Source organism: Aulostomus chinensis, chromosome 4 (assembly GCF_037954235.1).
Source record: "Aulostomus chinensis isolate RoL2024-O1b breed Wild chromosome 4, RoL_Achi_v1.0, whole genome shotgun sequence".
NCBI classification, from domain to species: Eukaryota; Metazoa; Chordata; class Actinopteri; order Syngnathiformes; family Aulostomidae; genus Aulostomus; species Aulostomus chinensis.
The window spans coordinates 6,130,332-6,153,815 of record NC_141323.1 but is presented as its reverse complement, the minus strand read 5'-3'; the positions used below and the strand labels follow the sequence as shown (position 1 = coordinate 6,153,815).

General features: G+C 46.1%; 2 protein-coding genes across 8 annotated transcripts; one reads left to right on the top strand and one right to left on the bottom strand.

Annotated features, from left to right (window-relative positions):
• Positions 1 to 342: 342 nt before the first annotated feature.
• Positions 343 to 12,376, bottom strand: mkrn1 (makorin, ring finger protein, 1). 4 transcript variants are annotated; one of them, XM_086201267.1, is made up of 9 exons: positions 12,219 to 12,376; positions 11,040 to 11,171; positions 5,876 to 6,057; positions 4,950 to 5,173; positions 3,963 to 4,177; positions 3,461 to 3,571; positions 2,876 to 3,020; positions 2,008 to 2,148; positions 343 to 616 (listed from the first exon to the last, which is right to left on the bottom strand). In XM_086201267.1, the coding sequence occupies exons 1-9, from the start codon at positions 12,290 to 12,292 to the stop codon at positions 506 to 508; spliced, it is 1,335 nt and encodes a 444-aa protein (XP_086057393.1). In that variant the 5' UTR covers positions 12,293 to 12,376; the 3' UTR covers positions 343 to 505. The 4 variants fall into 4 exon arrangements, with proteins under 4 accessions (XP_086057393.1, XP_086057395.1, XP_086057396.1 ...); XM_086201269.1 differs by lacking the exon at positions 12,219 to 12,376 and adding an exon at positions 11,756 to 11,895; XM_086201270.1 differs by lacking the exon at positions 343 to 616 and adding an exon at positions 634 to 1,541 and having other exon boundaries at positions 12,219 to 12,375.
• Positions 12,377 to 16,210: 3,834 nt separating this feature from the next.
• On the top strand, positions 16,211 to 22,623 carry LOC147262429 (toll-like receptor 1). 4 transcript variants are annotated; one of them, XM_086201264.1, is made up of 5 exons: positions 16,211 to 16,312; positions 16,438 to 16,670; positions 17,972 to 18,098; positions 18,320 to 19,117; positions 19,245 to 22,623. In XM_086201264.1, the coding sequence occupies exons 4-5, from the start codon at positions 19,104 to 19,106 to the stop codon at positions 21,700 to 21,702; spliced, it is 2,472 nt and encodes an 823-aa protein (XP_086057390.1). In that variant the 5' UTR covers positions 16,211 to 16,312; positions 16,438 to 16,670; positions 17,972 to 18,098; positions 18,320 to 19,103; the 3' UTR covers positions 21,703 to 22,623. The 4 variants fall into 4 exon arrangements, with proteins under 4 accessions (XP_086057390.1, XP_086057392.1, XP_086057388.1 ...); XM_086201266.1 differs by having other exon boundaries at positions 16,285 to 16,670; positions 19,248 to 22,623; XM_086201262.1 differs by having other exon boundaries at positions 16,285 to 16,670.
• The last annotated feature ends 861 nt before the right edge of the window (positions 22,624 to 23,484 follow it).

Sequence of the window (23,484 nt, the reverse complement as noted above, 5' to 3'; positions counted from 1 at the left end):
AAGAACAAGAGCTAAAGTGGTTAATGTACATAATTAGTACATCCTACCATGATGGCCTCCTACCACCCAGAACCACGTCACCTACAGATTGAGGGTCAACCTTGTATCGATGCAGTAAAAATACTTGTTAAACATACTCAAACGACCACTGAATTCATACAAGTACGGCAACAGTTGTTGGAAAGGAAATAAAGTTCAACGCATTACTAACTTGTGCAGGGGGGTGAATCTGACCTGCCTGAAGTTGTTGCCGTGGCGTCAAGAGGAGCCAAGTACTGGTGTCATTCTGACTGACGGTGCAGAAAGACTCCGACACGCTGAGGTTTAGATAATAAACTTTAATTTCAAGTTAAGATGGATGGCTGTGGAACATAGAAAACACAGAGTTCAGTATAAACATATGCATTCAAAAGGTTGAGACCAGCGTTCTGTGACGTGAAGGCGACAGGACACAGTGACTCTTCACCTCACACTGGGCATTATGGGTAATGGTGTTCTTCAGTGTTCATATGACAAGTTTCAGTCTGGCTCTGAGGAAAGACTTTGGGTACCGCAGGTGTTGCTGGAGGAAAGATCGTCTTGCTCTCATCATTTCCATTTGTCTGACTGGAGTTTGCTGATCAGCCAATCAGAAGTACAGAGGATGAGTTGGGGGGGGGGGGGCTCACAGGTTACAGTTTTATTAAAATTACTTCAGCACACAGAAGGAGAATGTTGTTAAAGTACAATTTGGGACAAATCTTTGACATTTCAGTCACTGAGCGTCATTCTGTAACTTGTTAACATTCCAATTCAGCAGATGGAGAGCAATCGATATTGAAAAAGACCTCTGCTCCCGAAGCGTGAAGAAAAAATGTTGTTCTGCAACTTGAAACCCAGAGGGCAGCGGTGGGTTGCGCCAGCTCTGTTCCTCCGTGCTACTCTTGGACGGTTTACGCTCCAACAGTTTCCACAAGTTACTTTTTTTGTTGTTTTGGGTGAATAAACGTAGGATTTGTTAGCTGTTTCACCATTTTGGTGCGAGCTAGCAAAGGCCAGCACCTAGGATGGGGCTCAGCTGGTCTGAGCGTGGCGTTGGTGTGGACCAGCAGCTTAACGGTTACCAGGTCAAAGGTCATCGAAAGACCGCCAGCTGATCCTGAGCTCAGGAGTCTTCCTTTGAGCTGCTCAGTGACTCAAACGTCTCAGCGTCATGGATCCTGCAGGACCCGACATGATGGTCCTGATCAGGGTCTCTGCTTCCTACTGGTTTGACTGGTTGGGCTAATAATGGCACATGAAAGACTTTTGAATTCTTTAAATAATAAAAGTAAAAAAGCAACTTGGGATTCTGGGGAACACAGTAAATACTTTGCAGTACAAGCTGGACATGTTTCGGGTAAATTTATTTAACATCAGCACAATATATAGGCTATAAGCAGCTTGAATAAAGGAAACAGAATCATTTCAGGCCTGAAAGCTGACAGCATGCCCACCACAACCAGAGGAAGTGCTGCTGAGTAAGTTCATGTGCATCCTCAGTGTCAGAAGTATGTACAAACCTGGGTAGATGAGAAACGAGTCAAACCCACACCCACACAGAAACGTGACAATGTTTATTAGCAATATTTGAATAAAGTTATAATGTCATTAATTCATATATCGAGTTTTTTGTCATTTTTGTTATTTTTCCTTTGAACAAGAACCGCACAAGGATAGAATCACAGGGATAGATGTCTAGAAAATGTTTAGCACGAGCGCACTGACTTGCTGGAATTATTTTTTTTATATATCTTTAACAAGTTCATTTATTAATGGCCTGCTTAAAGGCACTGCCACAATAAAGGGGTGGGGGTGGGGGTGGGGAAAAGCTACTGTCCATCACTCGCACAAGACAGTCCATTCTAGTGTCTAGTATACAAGGGGTGGGGTGGGGGGGGTGAGTGGGGGGGCTTGCTATAGGTAAATCTCATAGAAATCGTCCAGCTCCTCGTGAAACAAGTCCCATTCATCCTCCGAGTCTGTCACCTCATCGTCGGTTCCTGCGGCGAGCAGCATGAGGAGCATCTCGCTCAGCTCGAACGTCACCATCTCCTCGTCGTCGTTGTCAAACGAGTCGGTGCTTTCCCGCTCGTCAAACAGGTCCCACAGCGGTGTCCGCCTCGAATTCTGGCGGGAAAAAGGGAAAGACTTTAATGCTTCAAAAGGCACGTTTGCAGTGGTACAGCAGTCCGGCCTGTGCTGGCCTGCATAGGAGGACGACTCCTGCCGGGAAAAAAACTGAGTGAAATGAAGCGAGGACACATAAAAGTTAGAGAAAACTATTCGAGCAGCAGGCTGACTGCTTCCATCGCTGAGCAGAACATGAAATGATACAGGAGGAAACCTGAGGGACAGAGGTCGCACGTATCAGGAGAGTAACCGCAGCAAGTGGAACGGCCCAGTTTGTCGGCACTGACATGAGATTTCAGTTAGAGAGAGAATGGTCGTCGTTATCATCGTCAGCTGCAGCCATGAGGTTCAGACTGAACCAGAAGCCGTCGCTGGTTTCACTCCCAGATACCTGGACCTCTTTGCTAGACTGGAACTCAAAGATGTGGAGGTCTTTGTGTCGTCTTCGGTAACTCGTTCATACGCAGCTGGACTTCTGCCAGGACTCCATTCCTCTCGATCATCAAATTTCAGGTGAACTACAACTTGTTCACAATGCAACAGCCAATATATAAATAGAGTTAATGAAAGATTCCACTATATGTTCATGTCCAGTAGAGGGAGCTACAGCCCAACAACATTCACTGCTGGAAGCACAAGTGCTTAGCCGAAACAGGTCAGTGCTGAGTGTGATGGTCCTGGAAGCTCTGGTGCTGTCCCAGTACCCGTGTGTGTTCACTCCTACCCGGTTCCTGCTGTTGGATCCAGTCTGCCTTCGCTGGGGCTGAGCTTCCTCCAGCCGCCCGTCAGGAAAAGCGTGCTTGTAGAAACAATTTGAACCAAAAGGGCACGTTCCACGCCCCTCGTCAAAGTATCGACACGGTTTACTCCTGGAGAAGAGAGGACGCAAGTCAAACTGTGTCCGTGACAGCGAGGGAGGGAATCAGATTCTTTGGTGATGAATGTTTCTACTGACTACTAATGAGCTTCCCTGTGTCACTACTTCACCCTACAATGTTTGCAGCTGCCACTCACAGCCTCCCGCCAGGGCTGCTGTGCTGTTGTTACACCTACACAACAACACGGCCGTCTGCCTGATCCTTCCCACAATTATGGATTTATAATAACTGATAATTGGGATTTGAACAGAGCAGCTTCAGCCAACCAGATCTAAAATTAGCTGGGAGGGAAAAAGCACTTCATTTAACGCCTGAGATGTAAACAAGGACCTGCTGCAGCTCTAACAGGGACTCAGACAGAGAACCTCCTCTCACAGCAGATGGACCAGGGTTTCAGCTCTGTCTAGTGGGTGGGAGGGTGGTCTGTGTACCCCATGCCGTCCTTGTACTTCTGGATAAGTTTCTGCTTGTCGTCTTTATCCTCAACCCAGTACTCGCTCGGGATGACAAAGTTGGATGTGATTCGACATTCTGGACAAGACCTGCAGACAAACGGGAAGTAGTGGAGAGTCAGACCTAAAGTGACGAGACTTTCCAGCTCTTACTGTTACGACTGAAGGATGTAGTATGGAAAGAATCATGGCTCAAATAAAGACCCGTCAGATTTCAAGCTTGATTTCAAAGCCTGAACCCTTGAATTCAATTTGGGAGAGCTTGTTAAGACAAAAACAAAAAACTGCAGAGTTCCTGAATTTAGGGAACATTTTACCATCTGTAGACATGAAGAAGATGATCAAAGCAGGCTAAAATGGCTGAAATACACCGGGTCTGTGCACGAGTATTACTGTGAGCGTAGCTGACATCATGGACATGTACATCAGGTTCAAGAGAAGTGGGCAGCCTGTTCTTCTCTCTCAAGACCTGCTGACTCACTTGATAATTTTGCTCTCAAACTGCTTGGCACTCCTCCATTTGCGAATGCACTTTAGACAGTAGCAGTGGCTGCAATTGGAGAGGATGCCGAAGCGGCGCTCGCTTGGGTTGGCCTTCTCAAACACCACCTCCATACACACTCCGCACATCATGTCCTTGCTGCGCTGGATTGCAAATGAGATCTCCATGTCTTTTTCGTGGGCCTCAATGCATGCCTGGGAGAGGGGACAGTTTAAGAGACACAGACAGGCTTTAACAGGATCCAGGCTGAGAGCAGGAGGGCAGGCTCGGCTCGTGTTCCCCGGCTGTACCGATGTACTGCAGGCTGATTACCAATCACACCCAAGCCGTCAGAGGAAGCTGCCAATTCTACGTCAGGGATTCGTCATTGCTGCTATACAGTTTCCTGCCATAAGGTGGCAGCAGTGTGTTTCAACACTATGACAGCGGTTCAATTAAAGCCAACTGCCAGCTATAGTTTGTTTTATAATTTGTAGACAACCAAACATAATGGACCCCCCCCCCCCCAACAAAAAATACAAAACAGCCACATAATTGCAGTGCTACAGCGATCAGCCTGTCTCGCTGCGGCGCCAGGCAGCAGGTCCTGTCCCTGCTGCTCTTTGACAGCGTTTACCTGTCATGGATTCTCTGAACGTCACAAGTGGAACAGGAAAAAGTCATTCTGTTGGAAGTCAAACCGCAGATCGTTTCAGGAAACAACTATCCTTGCTCGCCATCTGTTTTTTTCCAATTCTCCCTGAGGAGAGGTTGTGACATGACGCATGATAATGAACCCTTCCAACAGTCACATTGGAGAGGTTATTAATCTGGTCAACTGGATAGTTAACAAGAATTACTGAATTCCGTTTATCACATTCACACACATGTAATGACAAACACCTGGGCTAACGCACCAGCGCCCTACCCCACACCTGGAGATGCCTGTCCAGTGAACACTCCGCAGCAGGCTGGGGAAACGCTTACCTTGGTGTGCTCTGAGCGCTGGCTGATGTCAGTGGGGTGGAGCACCTGCAGGCCACACATGTCACACACGTCGCCGTGGAGATAGGCACAGTTGATTCCATAGCGGCACTCTCCGACGGCAGCGTACGGACAAAGCTGCTTCCTCAGCTCTTTGTTGTCTTGTGCTGCGTCACTGTCAAACTCCTCGATGAGCGGGACAGAGCTCTGCACTTTTGCCGGCTCAGCTGGACACACAGAGCCCAAACGTTAGGAGGGGGGTGGGGGGTGGGGTCTTGCGTGTCAGCAGACTTGTGCATGTGTTGGCTTTTATAAACATTCTGTTATGATTTGGACAAATCGTCTGCCAAGTGAAATCAGAGTGACAATTACACTTGAACAGAATCGTAGGGGAGACGTATCACACCAAGGAGGACAAAACTCCCTCGTCCCTTCTCCTCCTGCAGCTTTTACCCTGCAGGAACCATCACACCATCTCACTTGAGACGCTGTGCTAGTCTCAGTGTGTTAAAATAGGATAAGATTTGCTTCATACACACCCATACATGTGTGTATTCAGTATTTGAGTCTCATTTACATTCCTTCTCACAATACTCCACAGCTGATTGTCCCCAGGGTCAGAATGGAATCAGGCAAAAAAGCCTTGTGCGTTCTTCCTGCTATATTGCAGACAGACGGACGCGGGGGGTTGTCGGCACTTTTTTTTGCTGATTTAAATCGGCTTTGTTTTAATTTTGATTTGAAAGGATCAAGGCAATAGAACTTTTGTTGATATAATTGCTCCTAAATTCTCACTGAGATTGTTCAGAGAAAACCGGACCTTCGAGTGCACCACAGCTGGATTTTTGTCCCCAACCTGGCGTATCATCTGGATGCTGCAAGTCCAAACAAAAAGATGAACACTCATTGAATCGATGCTCGTCACTTACCCCGGCCACAGTACGGCTGTCCCGGGACAAACTCAGCTGCATTGACCCAATCTGGTGCCCCTGGGCCAGGTGTTGGCCCACTGGGTTCAGGGTCGGGCTGGCCGGCTAGCGGGGCGGAGGTTTGTGGCAGCGTCTGGGATGTTGGCAGCTCCTCTTGTTTTGTTGGTTTACAGTGTTCAAACCTGTGGAAGCACACTGGACTTCAACATCTGGAAAAATCACACAACAAAACTCAAACCCATTTGCAGGTTGTGCTCGTGTGGATGAGTCTGTCCCGCCGGAGCCTCCATAACCGTGACTCTCGTACGGCTCACAGACGGACCTCCAACTAGGTTCAGTTTATGATCGATGTCGTCGTCGTCAGCACCGCCCCCATCTGATAGATCAGCCCGCCGTCTCCAGCTGTGCATTACAAATGTTGCACGCAGTGACAGAAAAGACACTCGGTTCATCATCACCTTCAATGTGTAAGATTTTCACATCTGCAGCAAAAAACAGAAAAACAAAAGCAGCAATCCAGCTGTCCAAGAGTGGTTTTCCTGCATTGATGCCTGACATCACCTTTTGGCGGCAGAGCTGATGGAGAGTGAGTCGGTGCTGAGTTTACCTGAACTGCCTTGGCCTGACCGAGTTTATGGAAGGAACATTGTACATCACCACATTTCTAAGTCACAGTGCTGAGTTCTATTTAACTATGCAGATGCAATGAGTAGCACAAAATGGTAGTCCTGGTGTCTGAGTGCGTGGGTATCCTCCCCGGCTATTTTGGTTCATGCATGTGCGGCAGCAGAAAGCGCTACAGGACTAGGTGAGGGTGTGAAGATTGATAATTTCACTGTCAGCCCGTCACATCGCAGTGAACCACGACGACATCAGATCAGCAACTGGAAAGAATCTCCAGGAAATCAGTCTTGGTGCAAGTAGCTGGTAACAAGCTAGCACAGCCTATTCTCTTTTCCAAAATGTACAACAGGAGTAGCAGCACAATTATTTTCGGGTCCTATTTTCTGTCTACGCGGCCTACCCTGCATCTGATTGGCTAGCGAGACCCGCCTGCCTCACTGGCGTTGCCCAGGGCGGCGTCCGTTGGGAGCGTTGCTGTGAGGAGCGTCAGCGACAAGCAGCTGAAGCTAAAACAGCAATATCTCGCTAACGTCAACTTATTTCCAGCAGTGGAGCTGAACACAGTGAAGTATGGCAGACGTGCCCTCAGTCAGTCGGGATCATGTGTCAAGCGTGACCTCGGAGAGCCCGCAGAGGTCTGGATATTTGATTTGCTCCCTCCTTTAATTGTTTATTTGCTGCTGTGACTTCAGTTTGATGACACTGCACTGAAGGACTCACACAGAAACATTTCACACACTGCTGTTAACACTGAAGTTACAATCAACTCAAACAACTCCAACCATGAAATGCATCTTTAGGCATCGTTGTCGGCCAGGCCGCCGTGTGTAGCCAAATATAACAGCATTCATCCTATTTAATGGAGCATCTCTGTTTTATCTGGTGCAGGTTTTCTAGCCACCTCAGCCTATAAAATCATGCATGCAATTCAACACCAGCGTGTGTGTGTTTGTGTGTGTGTGTGTGTGTTCAGACAGGCAATTATATAAGAGCCACTACAAGACAACAGGCAAATAATAACTATAAACCATCCCAACCACTCCAATCTGACTGGAGGGCAGAGAAAATAAATCATCCTGGAGTCCCAAACAACGAGATCTGCTCGTCATAAAATTGGATGAGACACTTGGGAATGAGAAACTAAGCTGCCACAATTTTTACTTATTTTCTCTTAAAACAAGCACTTTATTATAAGATGGACATTTTACAAACCTGTTTTGTATCTCTAACTGCATTCCTTTTTAAAAAAAAAACTGCTTAAAATGAAAAAATAAGAATTTGACAGCTGTACTCTTTACTTAATATTGATGGAATTTTGTTTAATTGTTCCCAATTATGATTTGTCTGCCAATTGTTGACTACACACACACACACACACACACACACACACACACACACACACGTACATGGCACGGATTCATACCACACGTTGGTTATGATGTTCCAGACCGTCGCTGGAGGACTGAATAATTCATTCGTGACATCACCAGTAAGTGAACATCCTGATGCCTTATTTGAGGAGTGAGCAACATAGCAGAAACGTTCTGTTTACACTGGCTGATGTGCTGTCATGTGGCTCATCACTCCACTATGAAACAAGGATCTGAGACCCGATAACAACATGAGCGTATGAATAAAATGACAATCAGAGCTTGATTCATGCAGCCTCAATAACACTACATGCTCAGGATGGAATCATCAGTTTAAGAGGCCTCAGTGCAACATGACTAAAGCCGGGCCGTGACAGCAGCGCACAACTATACAAAAGCACAACCACCCCTCCAGCCTCCTCCATCATGGCGAGCCCCATCAGAGCTCACTGTTAACCAGTCTGTTCCCAGAAAGCCACTGCTCCAACTATGCATAAATAAAGAAGAGGAGGGTGCTGCAGCAGAGTGAACCTGGGGAACCCAGCAACAGCAAAAGGGGGGGGGGCAGTTGAGAGAAAGAACGGGAGGGAAACAGAGAGCGTTATGCAATTGCCATGCAGGCTGCAGTGCACTGTGTCTGGCCCTGGGGCTGCAGGAGAGCGAGGGGGAGAGAACGAGACAGAGCCCATGACAAAAGACAGAGTCCAGGGAATTCAACCATAATAAACCCCCACAGCGACAGCCTTTCTCTCCCCTCTTTATAGAGGTTGCAGAGCCCCACGGGGTCAAAGAAATAATGAGGACACCCTCCTTACTGCAGCTCCATCACAAGGATGGAGGAATGTGACTTGTCAACAACAACAACAACAACAACAACACCACCAGCTGCAGCTCAGTGCTACAGAATCCTATCATCAAGCTTCCTGCCTGCAGCAGGCCAACTGTTAAAGAAAATGTATCCAGTAGCTGGTGTGGTGCTGTTGGGGTGGTCCTGCCATCGCCTTGGTAACGATAGGGATGCTCCTGAAGCCAGACATCAAGCAGACACTGTCTGTACAAGCTGCTGCTGCTGTCTGGGTACACTCGAGCTTGACAACAGAGAGGGAGCCTAATCTGCTTCTCAAAGGACCGCACTGCTGCATGCTAAGGCCCCTTTACAACTGACGCACACACACAACCACCACTTCTCAAGGCATGCAGCAGAGTTCTACACATACATCAAAATGACACTGGTTCACAATCAGTTCAGGATGGAATCAGCATGCTGAGATGGGCCCACATCTAGACCCAACCAAGCTCCTCCAGCCTGCCTTTAGTTGGCCTCATGGTGGTGGAAGGTTCAACTCCAAGAACCAGGGTCCCCACAGCTGAAAATAAAGGAAGCCTGTGCAGGGCTGCTGAGTACACACCCAGCGAAACTGGGGAAAAGACTTTTAGTAAAAGATATTTCTGTTATTGCCAGTTATTATATTTAATAAAACACGGTTATTAAAAACGCACAAATATTTTGTATTTTTTCATGCTGGTTTAAGTTTGTATGCTCGAGAAGAGAAAAACACTTTTGTGCGCATGTCTCTCTCCTGAGTCCTACCTGGGAACACGCAGCTCTCAGCGGGGGTGTGACTGTGCGGTAAAATATCGAGGTCGTTTGTAGTAGCACTCACATTTCAACAATCATGATAGCCACGTGCCATCGCCCTGCTTTGAAACGATGATAACTGCTGCCAGACCATCAACCCCTGTGATAACAAGAGACCGACGGCACGGCGGCGAAGGAGGTGCTCCTGAGTGCTGAGACCCTAAAGCAGAAGTGTGGGCTTATTAAGCTTTTTTTGTTTTGTTTTAAGTGTTGAAGAGTGCCGGAAACACAAGAAGAAGACATCCCTGAAAGGTCGCAAGACCAAAAAATCATAAAAATATGAACACCCAGACGCGAGCTCCACGCACACAGTCAGACCTCCGAGTGGGGACACGTCATGTTTAGTCCGTCCAACTTGGACGAGTTGCTCTTCCTGGATCTCGCAAGTGTGGTTTTCATGTCACAAAGCCGCACAGACCTGCTGCTTACTGCCACCGTTTTAACACAAAACCTTCTGAATTAATTTCAGAGTCCATCGTTACTTTCTAAACATTCTCCTGCGTATTTTAACAAAATCATGATGGAAGTGATGAGTGAGATCATTTTGGTCACAACAACTGGGATACATCTGTATCTGACGCACTGAGAGGGAAAAGAATGTCTGGAAAAAGCTGGTCAGGATTTTCCATCAGACAATCTTTCAAAAAAGTACCTGGAGTTTAATCAGAATAAAACAACTTGCACCTCTGATGGAATGCTAGTTAACGATCATTCTCACTGATGTCTGATGCTTTTGCACCTGATTTGGTGACAGCCAACATTTACCAATACACACACACACACACACACACACACACACACACACACACACACACACACACACACACACACTCTGTGTGGATGATATTTACATGGTAAAAAACATAAATATCATGAATGTTGAAAAGCCCATTAATTATCAACCACAAGGTTTCCTCATGCAAACTGACAGACGAGGTGCAAAGATGAAGAGACCAATAATCTGGGCTGATAAGGATATCGGCCATCAGGCCGGTGCTGCTATGGTTTAAAATGGCCGATGTCTGCCGACACCGATGATGTTCAGATACGATCCTGCATCCCCAATCATTCATTCACCGTAGAAAAAAGTCAGACAGGACCTCCTTTTGTCTTCTCGTTTGACTCACAAGAACGATTATATTTTTATGAATAAATATCACATATTTATTTATGCTGACGCCAGCGGTCGGCCTTAGGACTCAACTGGGGCCAGATGGAAGCTGAAGCCGGCAGGTGTGTTCAACATGCTCCAGCTCACCGACCCAGCGGGTCCAGGTTGTACTGCTGAGAATCAGACTCGGACCCACACGAAGCCGCCGCACACCAACAACATGTTTACATGCAGTCTCAGGTGTCAGAGCCACCGACGGAGCGGGCCTGGCGCCCATAGCGCCGCTCCGCTGTCACTGGGATGAGCACTCGGCTGGTTTTAGACAAGAAGTTGTAATGCAGCTCAACTGAGTGCTGAGAACTCTAAGAGCTGGCAATATTCACCGTAACACCCCGATCATGCCAACTGTGGTGTCTTTACCTGCAACGATCTCCAAACACACAGTTTCCCTTCTGAAAGAACTTGCAAATCATGGCTGCAGGTTTGCTGCTGGTCAGATCATGGGAATATCGACAGTTGTCTCCTTCTTTGCAAAGACCATGCAAGAAATATCTGGGAATACAAATAAGGAGAAGAATTCACTTGCAAGTCGTGTTATTTGATCCACAGACAAAGACAGCATTCTCATTTTAATGGTACACACATTAGCATGTCAACGCCTAGTCGATTTGAGATGTTAAATCGAAGGTTCAGGCACCCGCTCCTTTGTTTTCTCTTAAATCTTTTCTCAATTGTCCAACAGTCACAGTATCGCTCCAGGAATCACAGCATGGATTCTGTCAAATTAATTAAATCTTTAATGTTAAACAATATTATGGAGCAGTCTCAAAGATTTCCACTGGAAAACGAGACATATTGAAGACAAACAAAAAGCCATAACGGTCGGCTAAACACAACAGAAATGTTTAAATGACCACTCTTAAGTTGAAGGTTGTATAAGGAATATCTTATATAACTTTCAACATCAAAAATGCTGATTAAATTTTAAACCTTATAAATCAACGGTCAATATCTCTACTTCCCCTGAGACGATGCGTTTTTTCCAATTATTTTGACGTGGAGCGTGACAGCAACCCGTGAACACACACACACTCACGCGCGCGCGCGCGCACACACACACACACACACACACTCACGCGCTCGGTAGCTCTTTCACTTCATGTCGGGGCATTCGTCGTGTTTCAGTTTCAGCTGGTAAACAAGGAGGCGAGCAGGTGCTGGGACTCCTGCGCTGTCATTTAAACTCTCCGTGTCTCCCGTTAGCTTAACGCCCAACGACCCCGACAGGCATTTGTTAGTCAACGTTTTCCGCTTGTTTTGACACTTTTATGACAGTTTAGCCCGCTAACGTTAGCCGGGTCGCCGTAGCTGAAACGGTAGCAGCCAGAGTAGCGGCTAGCCTAGCAACCCAGCGTTCCCTGTGACCGTAACTGAACATAACAACAGTAGTTCGTCTAGCTAGGCACCAACAGCTGAGCCAAGCCGAGCCAGACGCCGTTGTCGGCAGCTCGTCAGCCGTCGTACCGCCGCTATTTCGGCGTCAAACGACGGGCAACGCCATCATCTAGGATGTTCTGAAAGCCTTTCACCGTGTCCTACCTGCAAGTTACGTGTTTGGTCCAACCTCCCGATATTGCTGAAGCTGCTGTAGACGCTGCAGCTGCCTCCGCCATTGCTGTTTATGTTGAAGTGCTATAGCACCGGATGTTCCGGTGTTATGGCGAGTTCCGTCTGCCTGAGAACCGCGTGAACCCCGCGGCAGCGCGCAGAACTACAGGAAAACAACATTCCGGCATTGAAAGCGAAGCACAGTCCAGAAAAGATGTGCTGCTCGTCCTCGGGTTCGTGTATGATGGCTGATGAGGCGATGAGACCCGGCGGCCGCCGTGTTTACATGATAGGATTCATTCGTTCCCTGATTCACCTCCCAGTGGTTGTTTGGGCACTCAGGCCATTTAAACAAAGTGCTAATGACCTTTTTATGATCAAACTTTAATTATACGGATACACACACACACACACACACACACACACATATATATATATATATATATATATATATATATATATATATATATATGTATGTGTGTGTGTGTATATATACATATATATATATATATTTATTACTTTAATTATAGGGATACATATATATACACACACACATACATATATATATTATAGTAATATATATATGTATGTGTGTGTATATATATATATATTTATTACTTTAATTATAGGGATACATACATATATATATACAGACACACATAAATATATATATTATAGTAATATATATATATATATGTATGTGTGTGTTTGCAATACTGACTGATAAAGGGAAGTAGTTGCTGTTTTGTGGGCTAATGCACCAACTAATGGAATGCAGCAGTGCACCATGGGAAATGTGAGATTAGCAAAATCATTTCCGACGTCACGCGCGGGTGTGTTGTGAATAGCCACACAGATTATTGAGAGGATTGTTGGAAGTCGCTCATTCTGTATCTGTGACTCTGATCTCAGTGTAAACCCTGAGCTGCGAGGAGCTTCTCTCGCCACTGGCGTCTACTGGGGATGATGTGCTTTATGCTACCAAACCTTCCAGGCCTCCTCTCCTGCTTTCACCAATTCTAAATCACTCTTTACGCAAAAGTTCATCGTACAGAAAAAAAAGTGTTATTAACAGTAAGATTCTTATTAAGAAGCACCAGGAAAAAAAGAGGCTTCTGCTGCCTACCAGGCAGGTGGGAGGATCCATGAGTCCAATCAATGACTGATACTGATATTCAGTTACCAACTTCGAGATTTACGGTTTTAATGTGATGAAATGTGATGATCATGCGCCACAGGGTTACGTAGACTGGACAGGCAGTGCACTCTCACCGCCAGTCACCTTTTGTACCCTAAACCGTCAAACATCTTCAGCCTCGCCACGCCGCTAGAGATCAAACTGATGAAATATTGCAAACAGCTGCTCAAACTACAGCCTCCAGTTGAGGATTTCTACAGGATATAAAAATCTTAGAGTTAGCGGAGGCAGGTGGACCCACACATACATGGAGCAGTCAGGAATTGAGGAATCTCATATTTATTCATACAAAATATCAAAGAAAAAGATGACACGGTGGAAATATTCTGATAGGGACCTGCTTAGGTCAGGACAGTAAGATGCTGCTGCGTGAACACCTCCTTCACGTGAGTGAAGTCAGAGCAAGCAGTGATCCGTCGAGGCGTGTTGAAGACGTTTAATCACACGATGACATCAGAAAACACACCAAATGTACCACCATGGCAGGATTGATCTCAGGTCAGGCGCTGAAATGTGGGAGTGTCTCTCACAGGAATATTACTGGAATATTCCATGAAAAGCTCATGAAATAATGTCTCATTCAAAATAAGGTCGAGTCAAACCACCGCTGTTCACGCTAATTAACTGACGAGCCACAGGTGAGCAGACAACACTGGAGGAAGGCACACTAAGACAGGAAGTTAGGTTAGCAAAGACACAAGGGTGAAGTGATTTCAAAATAAACAGGGGTGTGGGTGGAGGGGGGGAGACGACAAAAACAACAAGTAAAAGCTGAAAAGCCCGATTCTGCCTGCTGGTGGAAGTTCCCTCACAGTGACAGCGTGGTGCTGGGATCCCAGGAGTGGACTGAGGCTGTTTGAAGCGCAGCAAACAGAGAAGGTAGCAGGCGTTCCACCCTCCATCGCAGCCTTTGTCTCGGCGCCTCCGTGATGTCACTGCTGCTGTGGGAACGTCGGCCATCATTCACTACTCCTCACTGTGTGTTTTCATCCTTGTCTGTCCACCAGCTCATCTGGGGCTCTGAACGTGAGAGCTTAGGAGTGGCTTAGTTACGCAGCAAATTTAAGGAAGACAAATATTTTCCATGGTAACTAAGAATGAGACAAAGACGGATGTCAGTCCGAGCACTCGAGGAAACAAAGAGATTCCTTGTTCTTCTTTGTATTCATGTAATATCATGAATCAATATTATTGGAAAATAGCAACATCTCTCTGATTCCCTGTGAATTATCCAAGCTTGTGAGAGGTACGAGGCTGCCAGGTGATGAACTCCACCTGCAACCACGTCACTCAAGGCTGAAACCAGCAGAGGGCGGCTGCTGTGCACACAGAAAACAACACATCGAGTTTCGATTCTTCATTCTAAAATGTCAAGACTTGGATTTGGAGATTGCTTTGGTTGCTCTTCAATTCGTCAGTCTTTTCTCTTGTAGGTGCTGTGTACTGAACATTACATTTCCTCCAATCTACTATCAAAGAGAAAGAAGTATCCACCTGGGCAGTCGGTCAGTTTGAGTCAAACGGCGCTAAATCACAACAAAGCTATGTTGTGGTCTGGAACGTTGACCTGCGCTGACTGCAGAGGGAACCAACAGTTCTCCAGTGAACGCTTGGCGACAGACGCAATGGAAAACTACTAATAATCCATGTGAATCTGCCAGCATCTTGTTGCTACATGAATATTTCCACATCTTTTTGGGGGGGCAGTGCAAACACAGTCCTATACAACCACATTAGACAGAGAGGAAGCCAGACAGAGCAGTGAGGAGCAGACTCGCCGTGGCCGACTCATCTTAAGGCAGCGTGAAGGACGGTTAGAGGAACTGAAAACTAGAGAGGATCTGGATCGGATTCTTGGTCCAGCTGATGATGCTTGGTGATCAGATCAGAGATGCTGAGGAAGGAACCATGAAATTCCTCTGGAAATAACTAAAATGGCCGCAACGTCACCAAAATAAATCAGACGGAATGTGCAGTCCGGCTGTAAAAATGCTGGAAATCACACAACAGTTCACCGAGCTGCCGTCAGTCGTCACTGGGCTTTCCGTCGACATCGCTGCCATGTCTCCTTCATGACGCAACACTTTTAATTTCACTTCCTGGATTTCATGTAGTGCAGATGCTGCAGCAGGTTAATATGCAAAACTGTGTGCTAGGGTTATTGTAGCAACACAGCATTATTCAGCTTGAAAGCTCACATTATTAGTTCCCAGGATGTCATTTGAGATACAAAGAGGAAGTAGAATAAATGCACGATAACCTTCAATCTGTCTCTGGAGGCCCTACATGACGAGAGAGCGAAGACGTAAATGGAACAGAAGTGATGACGCGCCACCGTTGACGTGTTGGTTGGATGTAGGGATGCACTCAGGGTGTTATCACTCTGCTGGACAGCTCTCGCGACCTGGAAACACTCCACGAAAGCTTCAGATCATCGTGATCATCTCATCATGAGCATCGCCGCTGCCATCGCTGGTCACTTGTGTCGAAGTCACGTCATCTCAAACTTTGTCTCCGACCCCCACATTTCAGAATCATACAAAAAGTGTATTGCAAAGCAGCTTAACACGTATGAAGTATCTGGCCACGTGTTGCTGTGCCTGATGCTGTGTCATCAAATAAAAGCAAAGTGGTAGAAAAAAAACTCCACAAAGGTCAACCTACCGTGAACAGAAATATGTAAAATTGACAACGACGTGGAAAAAAAAACAGAAAAAAAATAATGTCACAGTTAAAGTGATCAAATTTCAGCAGCTGTGTTGAAGTGTGGCAGATCAGGAGACCAAACAAGTCTCTGCAGGTCAGTGAGAGGCAGGCTGCGATGCTGCGGGAGGATAAATACACCCCCTCCAAGCTGGGGACCAGGCTTCCTGCTGTTGAAGCTCAGGTGAAGCTTATTTGTGCAACAACAACAACAACAACAACAACAACAAAATTGAAATCTGATGGCTCTCGCAGTGATGAACTACATGTTTATCATCTCAATGTCCTGCTCTTATATTCAATGGGAAGCGTCCGGTATGAGAGCAGGGGCAGGACGGACCAGGGAGGACAGCTGGACCCGCGTCTCTCTTCCCCCTCAACCTGCTGGGGAACAGACGCCCAGCCTGCCTGAGGACAGACGGCTGCATGCCGTCCACGCCGCGGCGCAGAGACCAGACATGGACGACCTGCACGGACATTCCAGCAGAAAAAACATCAGAAGGGGGCACTTGACGCTTTTTGGCCAGTTTAACTCTGACACGGTCAGTGGCTGCTTATGAAAAGATCGATAGACAGCAAACATATTTGAATCATATGCCAAATCAAAATGTGTTCGATGAAACGCGGAAATGTCAAATACAAAATAAGAAGTAGGGACAGAGTAAAGCTGTCCCAGACACCTGGATTATTCCTGCAGTCAGAAATGTTGTTTGGGTTGAAAAACTTGGCGCTCAAAGTGCTTCACAAAAAAGTTACAATATTATCAAAAGAATGTTGAACAGATAAAACCTGAAAAGCATTTATTAGATTCTGGGAATTGTGATAAACACACTGAGAGTCCTGCCAAAGCTCCTGTTTTTCTCAGTGCACGCACACAGATTCGTCTGATTTCTCCAGTATTTTCCAGAGATTCACCACTGGCGTGGTTGGCAGCAGCAGGAAACACCTGAGCTGTTTGGCGATGGCGGAAGGAGACGATGCTCCGAAACCTTTGGTGTTGCCACCTGTCCAGATGCTTCAAAAGATCTCATGTCTTATCATAGTCCCTGCAAACACGTCAGACCAGATTATTGCTGATACTGGATGATTCCGTGGGTTATTATTTGCATACAGACGCACTCCGTGACATTTCGATCCGATCCCAACATATGAAAAGTACCATTGTACAATGTTCTTGAAGAAAGAACCTGAAGGCGGTTTCCCCAAAAACTCCCAGGGGGATTGAACGATGACGTTCTCCCAGTGTCAATAAGGAGAGTTTTGATCCCAGTTACAGCTCAGCTGACAGCATCTCGTGAAGAGACCAAGCCAGTCAGTCTGCGCACAGGCGCTTGTTGAGCGTCTTAGAAGATTCAATGATGCCAGATGAGAAAAATCAGAGGAGGGAACACACAAAAGGACAAGGAGTAACACTGATGAAAGCTGCAGTGAAATGGGAACGAGGGAGCGGTTGATTCCTCTGCACTCCTTTTTTAATTCCTCTATTTCTCTATTCTGTTTATTTTGCTCTCATATATTTTTTTCGCACTGAAACGGAATGAGTCCGGACATCATTTTGTTATACTGATGTGTGCTGACAATTAAAAAAAAAAAGAAGAAGAAGATTTTAGTGCTTTTTTGAGCAGCTGTAAAGAGTAAAGTAAAAAAAGTCGTCTGAGAATTCCAAACTTTGGAGCCTGGACTACTAAAATGAGATCGGGAAGCACAGGACGGAGGGGAACGGGAGGCTCGAAACCAACCCTTCCTTTTTCAGTCGTTCTCAGATTTAAAGAGCTGTCACATTACTGCAGTGAGCAAAGTAGTATTACATGACAGTATTACTGTGTGTCTGTGGTTGTCTCAGCGTGGCTGTAGAGGAATTCGGGCCCGGAGCTGCAGCTCTCCGTTCCACTGCTGGCGATGTTACGGACTTTTCACCTGTAATCTGACGGCGGGGGAGTGCCAGCTCAAGGGCCTGTCACAGCACAGAGGTACTCCTGTCTGTGGCCTGCATTTTTGAATTTCAATATTTCTGAGAGATCAAAGTCCAGAGGAAGCATATTAATGTCAAACAGCCTTCAGCAGTTAGAGAGAGAGTGCATCAGGTCCAGGTAGAGCTGATGCGTCTGTTTTGTTGTGAATCGTGAAAGACTGATCTCCAGTTTATCGTCTTCTAATGTTCTCAGAGTTTTCTTTCTTTCTATCGTTGCAGAGAAGTTCCTCCAGAGCCTGCAGGATTTCTGATGACACCTTTGCTTCGGAGCTCATCGCGAAGTCCGTTTTGTTGTCGAGGTCAACAAGATCTTGCTGCACATGTACTTGGATGAATGTGCTGACGATGTATCCTGACTCTTTAAGGAGGGCGGTGTTTTTGACGTGCTTTTAACAAACGTACGTCACTCAAAATAGAGAGTGTTTGACACTAATTCCGTTTTTTTATGTGTAATTTTTTAAAAAAAAATTTCACATGCAAATATAGATTCTGTGGTTTCACTTCTCGGTTTGTCTTCTTTTAGTCACAACATCCCTCTGGTTTTAGCAGCCGCGATACTTTTATCCATTCTTATACCTTAAAAAGCTGAATGAAGAAATACTGGATGACTTGGTTTCTTTTCTGCATGCCAGGAGTTTGATTTCTCCCTCTGCTCACCTTCTTAGACACCAACAAAGAGATGCTTTTTAGTGTGGCTTTTTTTTTTTCCAGGTAAAACTTTAATAGCTTTTCTATCAAATGTATTTTTTGGCTCCCCAAAGAAAAACAAAGTAAAATCAAGAGTAGGCCTGGTGGTGGGTTGGACATTTTGAAGGGGAAGAAGACAGAGGAATAGGAGCAATCAGAACTTTTACAAGGCAAAAAAAAAAAGAGGAACAGAAGCTTGGTGGTTTTTGGGCTGCTCAGCTGAGCGTAAAGGTGTCAAAAGGAGGAGCACAGGCTCGCAGCTCAGACCGACTCCCTCTCAGGCCAACGCCGATGGGAAAACTGTCCGCCTGAAGCCATGCTCACACTCAGGTAAGACGCTTTCTCATTTTTTGAACAATGTCTTCTTCCTGCGTGCGAATGTTTGATTTGATCAGAAACTGTAACCAGTGGTGGCGCAGCTCCAACTTATTCCCGTCATTTCTGTTTGGGCTTTCAGCAGAAAGGTAACTTTGATGATTGTGACCTTGGTCTCAATGTCACCTGAGTGTAGAGCTGAAAAGGAGGATGAGGAGGAGCTTGAGCTGTGTGTCACGTCCAGGAGAAGAGTGGAGGATCTCTCCTATCAAAATCTGACAAGTGTTCCCATGAATCTTCCCAACAACACGCAATATTTGGATGTTTCTCACAACTCCATCGAGACACTGGACGAAGCTCCATTTCTGCGGCTGTCCCAGCTGTGTTTCCTGAAGGTGACTCACTGCGGCCTGCAGGAACTCTCCCCCCGGGTGTTCGATCACACACCGTCTCTCAAGGTTCTCAATATATCCTTCAATAGATTAACTATCATCCCCGATGTTTCACTGAAACACCTGAAAATCTTTGATTTGGCAAATAACCTCTACAAGAGCTATCGATTACCAGCGTCATTCCAGAGCCTGACGAACCTGCAAGAGCTTTCACTGGGAAGTCCAGCGGCTCTGTCGGTCGAGTCCAAAGACTTTGAACCCCTGAGGAACATCTCTTTGCATCATCTGGCTTTGGGAGCAGGAGTTCCCTGGCAGAACTATGATTCTGGTGCTCTGGAAAAACTGTCTTTCCAGAAAATGTCTCTTCATGCATCTTTTTGTGGGAATTTCGGGATGTTTGAGAAGGTCCTCCGAGACATGAATGAAACCGGAGCAAAAGCTTTGAGATTCATCGCCTTATTTCCCAAGGACTGCAACGTGACAGGAGACCCTTTCAAGAGCCTGAGAACGATGCCGACCATCCTGAATCTCACCATAGAGAACACGTGGACGAACTCTTCTTTTATGGAGGTGCTCCTGAAGAACGTATGGCTCTCCTCCCTTCATGACCTCTCATTTGTTAACATCACTTATAATGAAGATACGCCAGACGGGTTTCAGTTCCACGCCATCAATCACACCGTGAGCATCACCTCAGTTACCTTCAACCACGTGCTGCACTATCAGTACAAGTATCCCATCATCAACATGAGCATTGAGGCCTTCTCACATCTGACCTATCTGAAGTTCTCCAGGACGGGAATGAACATTTTACCCTGTGAGCTCATCTCTGCCCTGCCATCGCTGGAGATCCTGGATCTGTCAGATAACCTCCTGTCAGATTTAGGTTTCTGGTGGCCGACTTGCTCGTACACCTCCGTCTTCCCCAGGCTGAGGCAGCTTTCTTTGAGGAAGAACCGCTTCAGCAGTCTGTCCTTCATCTCAGGCAAGACACATGAGATGAAGACACTGGAGTCTCTGGACCTCAGCTTCAACTCCATCTACCTGGACAGACCCTGTTCTTGGCCTGCTCAGCTGACTGAGCTCAATCTGGGGAATAATAACCTCGGCAACAGCGTTTTTCAATACTTGTCTCCCCGTTTTGAGAAGATTGACTTGTCGAAAACAGGAATAACAGTCATAACACAAGAGGATCTGTCTCGGTTTCCTAAACTGACACGGCTCCAACTCAGCTACAACAGCATCCACGTAATCCCTGTGCTACGGCACGCACCGCCTCTGCTCAGTCTCCACGTAGACCAGAACGCCATCACATCTATATCCAGAGACGTCCTGGAGGGGCTCCCCAGCCTTCAGACCCTCAAAGCTGGAGGAAATCCATTTGTCTGCTCGTGTGACTCGCACTGGTTGGTCACATCTCTGAACAAGTCTTTGCTGCCTGACTGGCCCCTGGATTACACGTGCAGCACTCCGCCGGAGTTTGCAGGCCTGCCGCTTTCAGAGTACAAAACCAGTGAGCTGTCATGTGAGCCTTGGCTCCAAGCTGCGGTGGCCTTGTCTGTGCTGATGGTCGTATCTGCTACCTTCAGCCTGCTTTTCTACAAACTCGATGGCGTCTGGTATACAAAGATGTTATGGGTGTGGATCAGGGTGAAGAGGCGAGGAAAGAGAAGGTCCAACCTGTTGAAGAACCTCTCATTTTCGTATCACGCCTTCATCTCCTACAGTCATCAGGATGCCGGCTGGGTGGACCGCCAGCTGGTGGCCTCCCTGGAAGGTGCTGGGTTTTCACTCTGCGTTCATGAGCGCGACTTTGTGCCTGGTGACTGGATCATAGACAACATTATCAACTGTGTGGAGTCCAGCTACAAGACCCTGTTTGTCCTCTCCAAACATTTTGTCCAGAGTGAATGGTGCAACTATGAGCTCTTCTTTGCCCAACACAGAGCCATCAGCGTCCAGCAGGACTCACTGGTCTTCATCCTGCTGGAGCCCATTCCGACAGACTGCCTGCCAAAGAAGTTCTTAAGACTTCGAAGTTTACTGAGGCAGCAGACGTACCTGGAGTGGCCGGAGGATGAACGGAAGCAGCAGGTGTTCTGGGCGAGTCTTAAGTCCATGCTGCACACGGCTGACAAGTCTGTGGCTCTGAAGGATGTGGCTTTGGCTATTTCAGACACAACGGCCCTGCTTACGGACCAACTTTAACTTCCTGCCTGATCCTTGTCAAAGTTTGCCGTCTCCCCAAAAATGGAATGGCTGTGCATCTTCAACCTTTAAAGAGTTGTGTCAGGGCTGCAGAAGTCGGCCCCTGGGCCACAACTGGTCCCCTTGAGGTTCAGTTTGACCTGCCAGATGTGGACTGACAGTAACAAATTCAATAACGGAAAATTTTAAATTGACTTAAAAACATTCTGTAAATTCCTGCTTATGCTTCCTCACTTTTGTAAAAAGGCACTGTCTAGTGAGGGACCTCTTTGATCGGGCGGCAAAGTGGCCCTGCAGGGCCTCGGTCTGAAATCAGGGGGTAACGACTTCTGCCGCTGGCCGCTTGTGCTCTCCTGGATTATTTCAGTTATCGGCACTTAAAAAGAGGCATCAGAAGAAATACGTCGTTCTGGCGGTGAACAATGCAGCGTTCAGTCGTTACTCCGTAAAAGCTTCAAGTGCACCAGTTCACGCACTGAAAGCACAAAGGTGTGGTTGCTCTTTCAGTTTTAACACAGTGTTCCTCACCTGGAGTGACTGGGCTACTGGAGACAGGAACTCAACATGAGAAAAAAAACCTTCTGTTTTGTAGATTAACTGAGACAAACGACTGAATACATGTTTCTGTATACGTGCCATTAATGTAATGGAATGATTTCATGGATGCTGCTGTTTCCTTGAAAGCGTCTTTCTTTATTTTAACTTCATCACATTGTGAATCTGAATAATCCAGGTTGTTGTGTTTTATGTGAACGTAAAACTTAAAAATGATCTCAGGCTTTTTTTTTTTCTGCAGCAGGAGTTGGTGGTAATCATCAAGGAGGGTATTTTATTTTCAAAAAATATATACGTTCTGTTAATATTAGATAAGAGATGTGATAGCTGGATAATAGAAATGCATGGTTATGTCTGAAGCTAAATGGAAACAATGTTAAGTAAAAAAAATGAATGAAACTTGGTAATCAAGGATAATGTGATTTATTTGTTAAAATTTGAGCTGTAAATATTTCATTGTAGTAAACCAGACTGCTGTGTGCCATCAGTGTCAGCGACCACTTCCCCAAATTTGAATGATATCCTGTAAAGTAACGATACAGGCTTGTGATTGTGTCACTTCCTCTGATCAGGTCACTCATTATCTATGAGTGAGAGAGTGAGGAACTGTATTAATACTGCCGGGGAACAAGGTTATGAAAATCTCTTTCTTGGTGTGGATGAGTACAAAGGTCAGTCTCAGGGAGGAAGTACGCAGCGTATATTAAAAAAAAAAAAAAGTACTTTCACTAAAAATGAGACAGTATCATTTTTAGTTACAAGCCTAATTTTGAGGATACAACTGACAGCTGAGGTTCATTAGGTTTGTCACAGCAAAATGAAAAAAGCCAGCACAAAAATTGAAGGTGTAAAATTCAAACAAACACTTTTTTTTTTTTAAAGTTCCATTTCCTCTTAAATCAAATAACTTCGATGTTTGGGTGAGTCAACATGCTGTTTTTTTTTTCTTTTAAAGAGAGTGAGACATTGAGAACAAAAGTATTGGTAATAATCCATCCATCCATCCATCCATCGTCTTCCGCTTATTCCTGTCAAGCGTCGCGGGGGGGGGGGGGGGGGGCTGGAGCCTTGGTGATGGTCAATAAAGGGATAAAGACTGGGGTAGAACATGAAGTGCCATCAAGCTTTTACTACATTTTCATGGTAATACTGTCAGTGATTCGCCTGTTTTAGGTGCCACGTAAACTTAAACCGCACTACAGACATTTTCTTGGGCTGAATTATGTG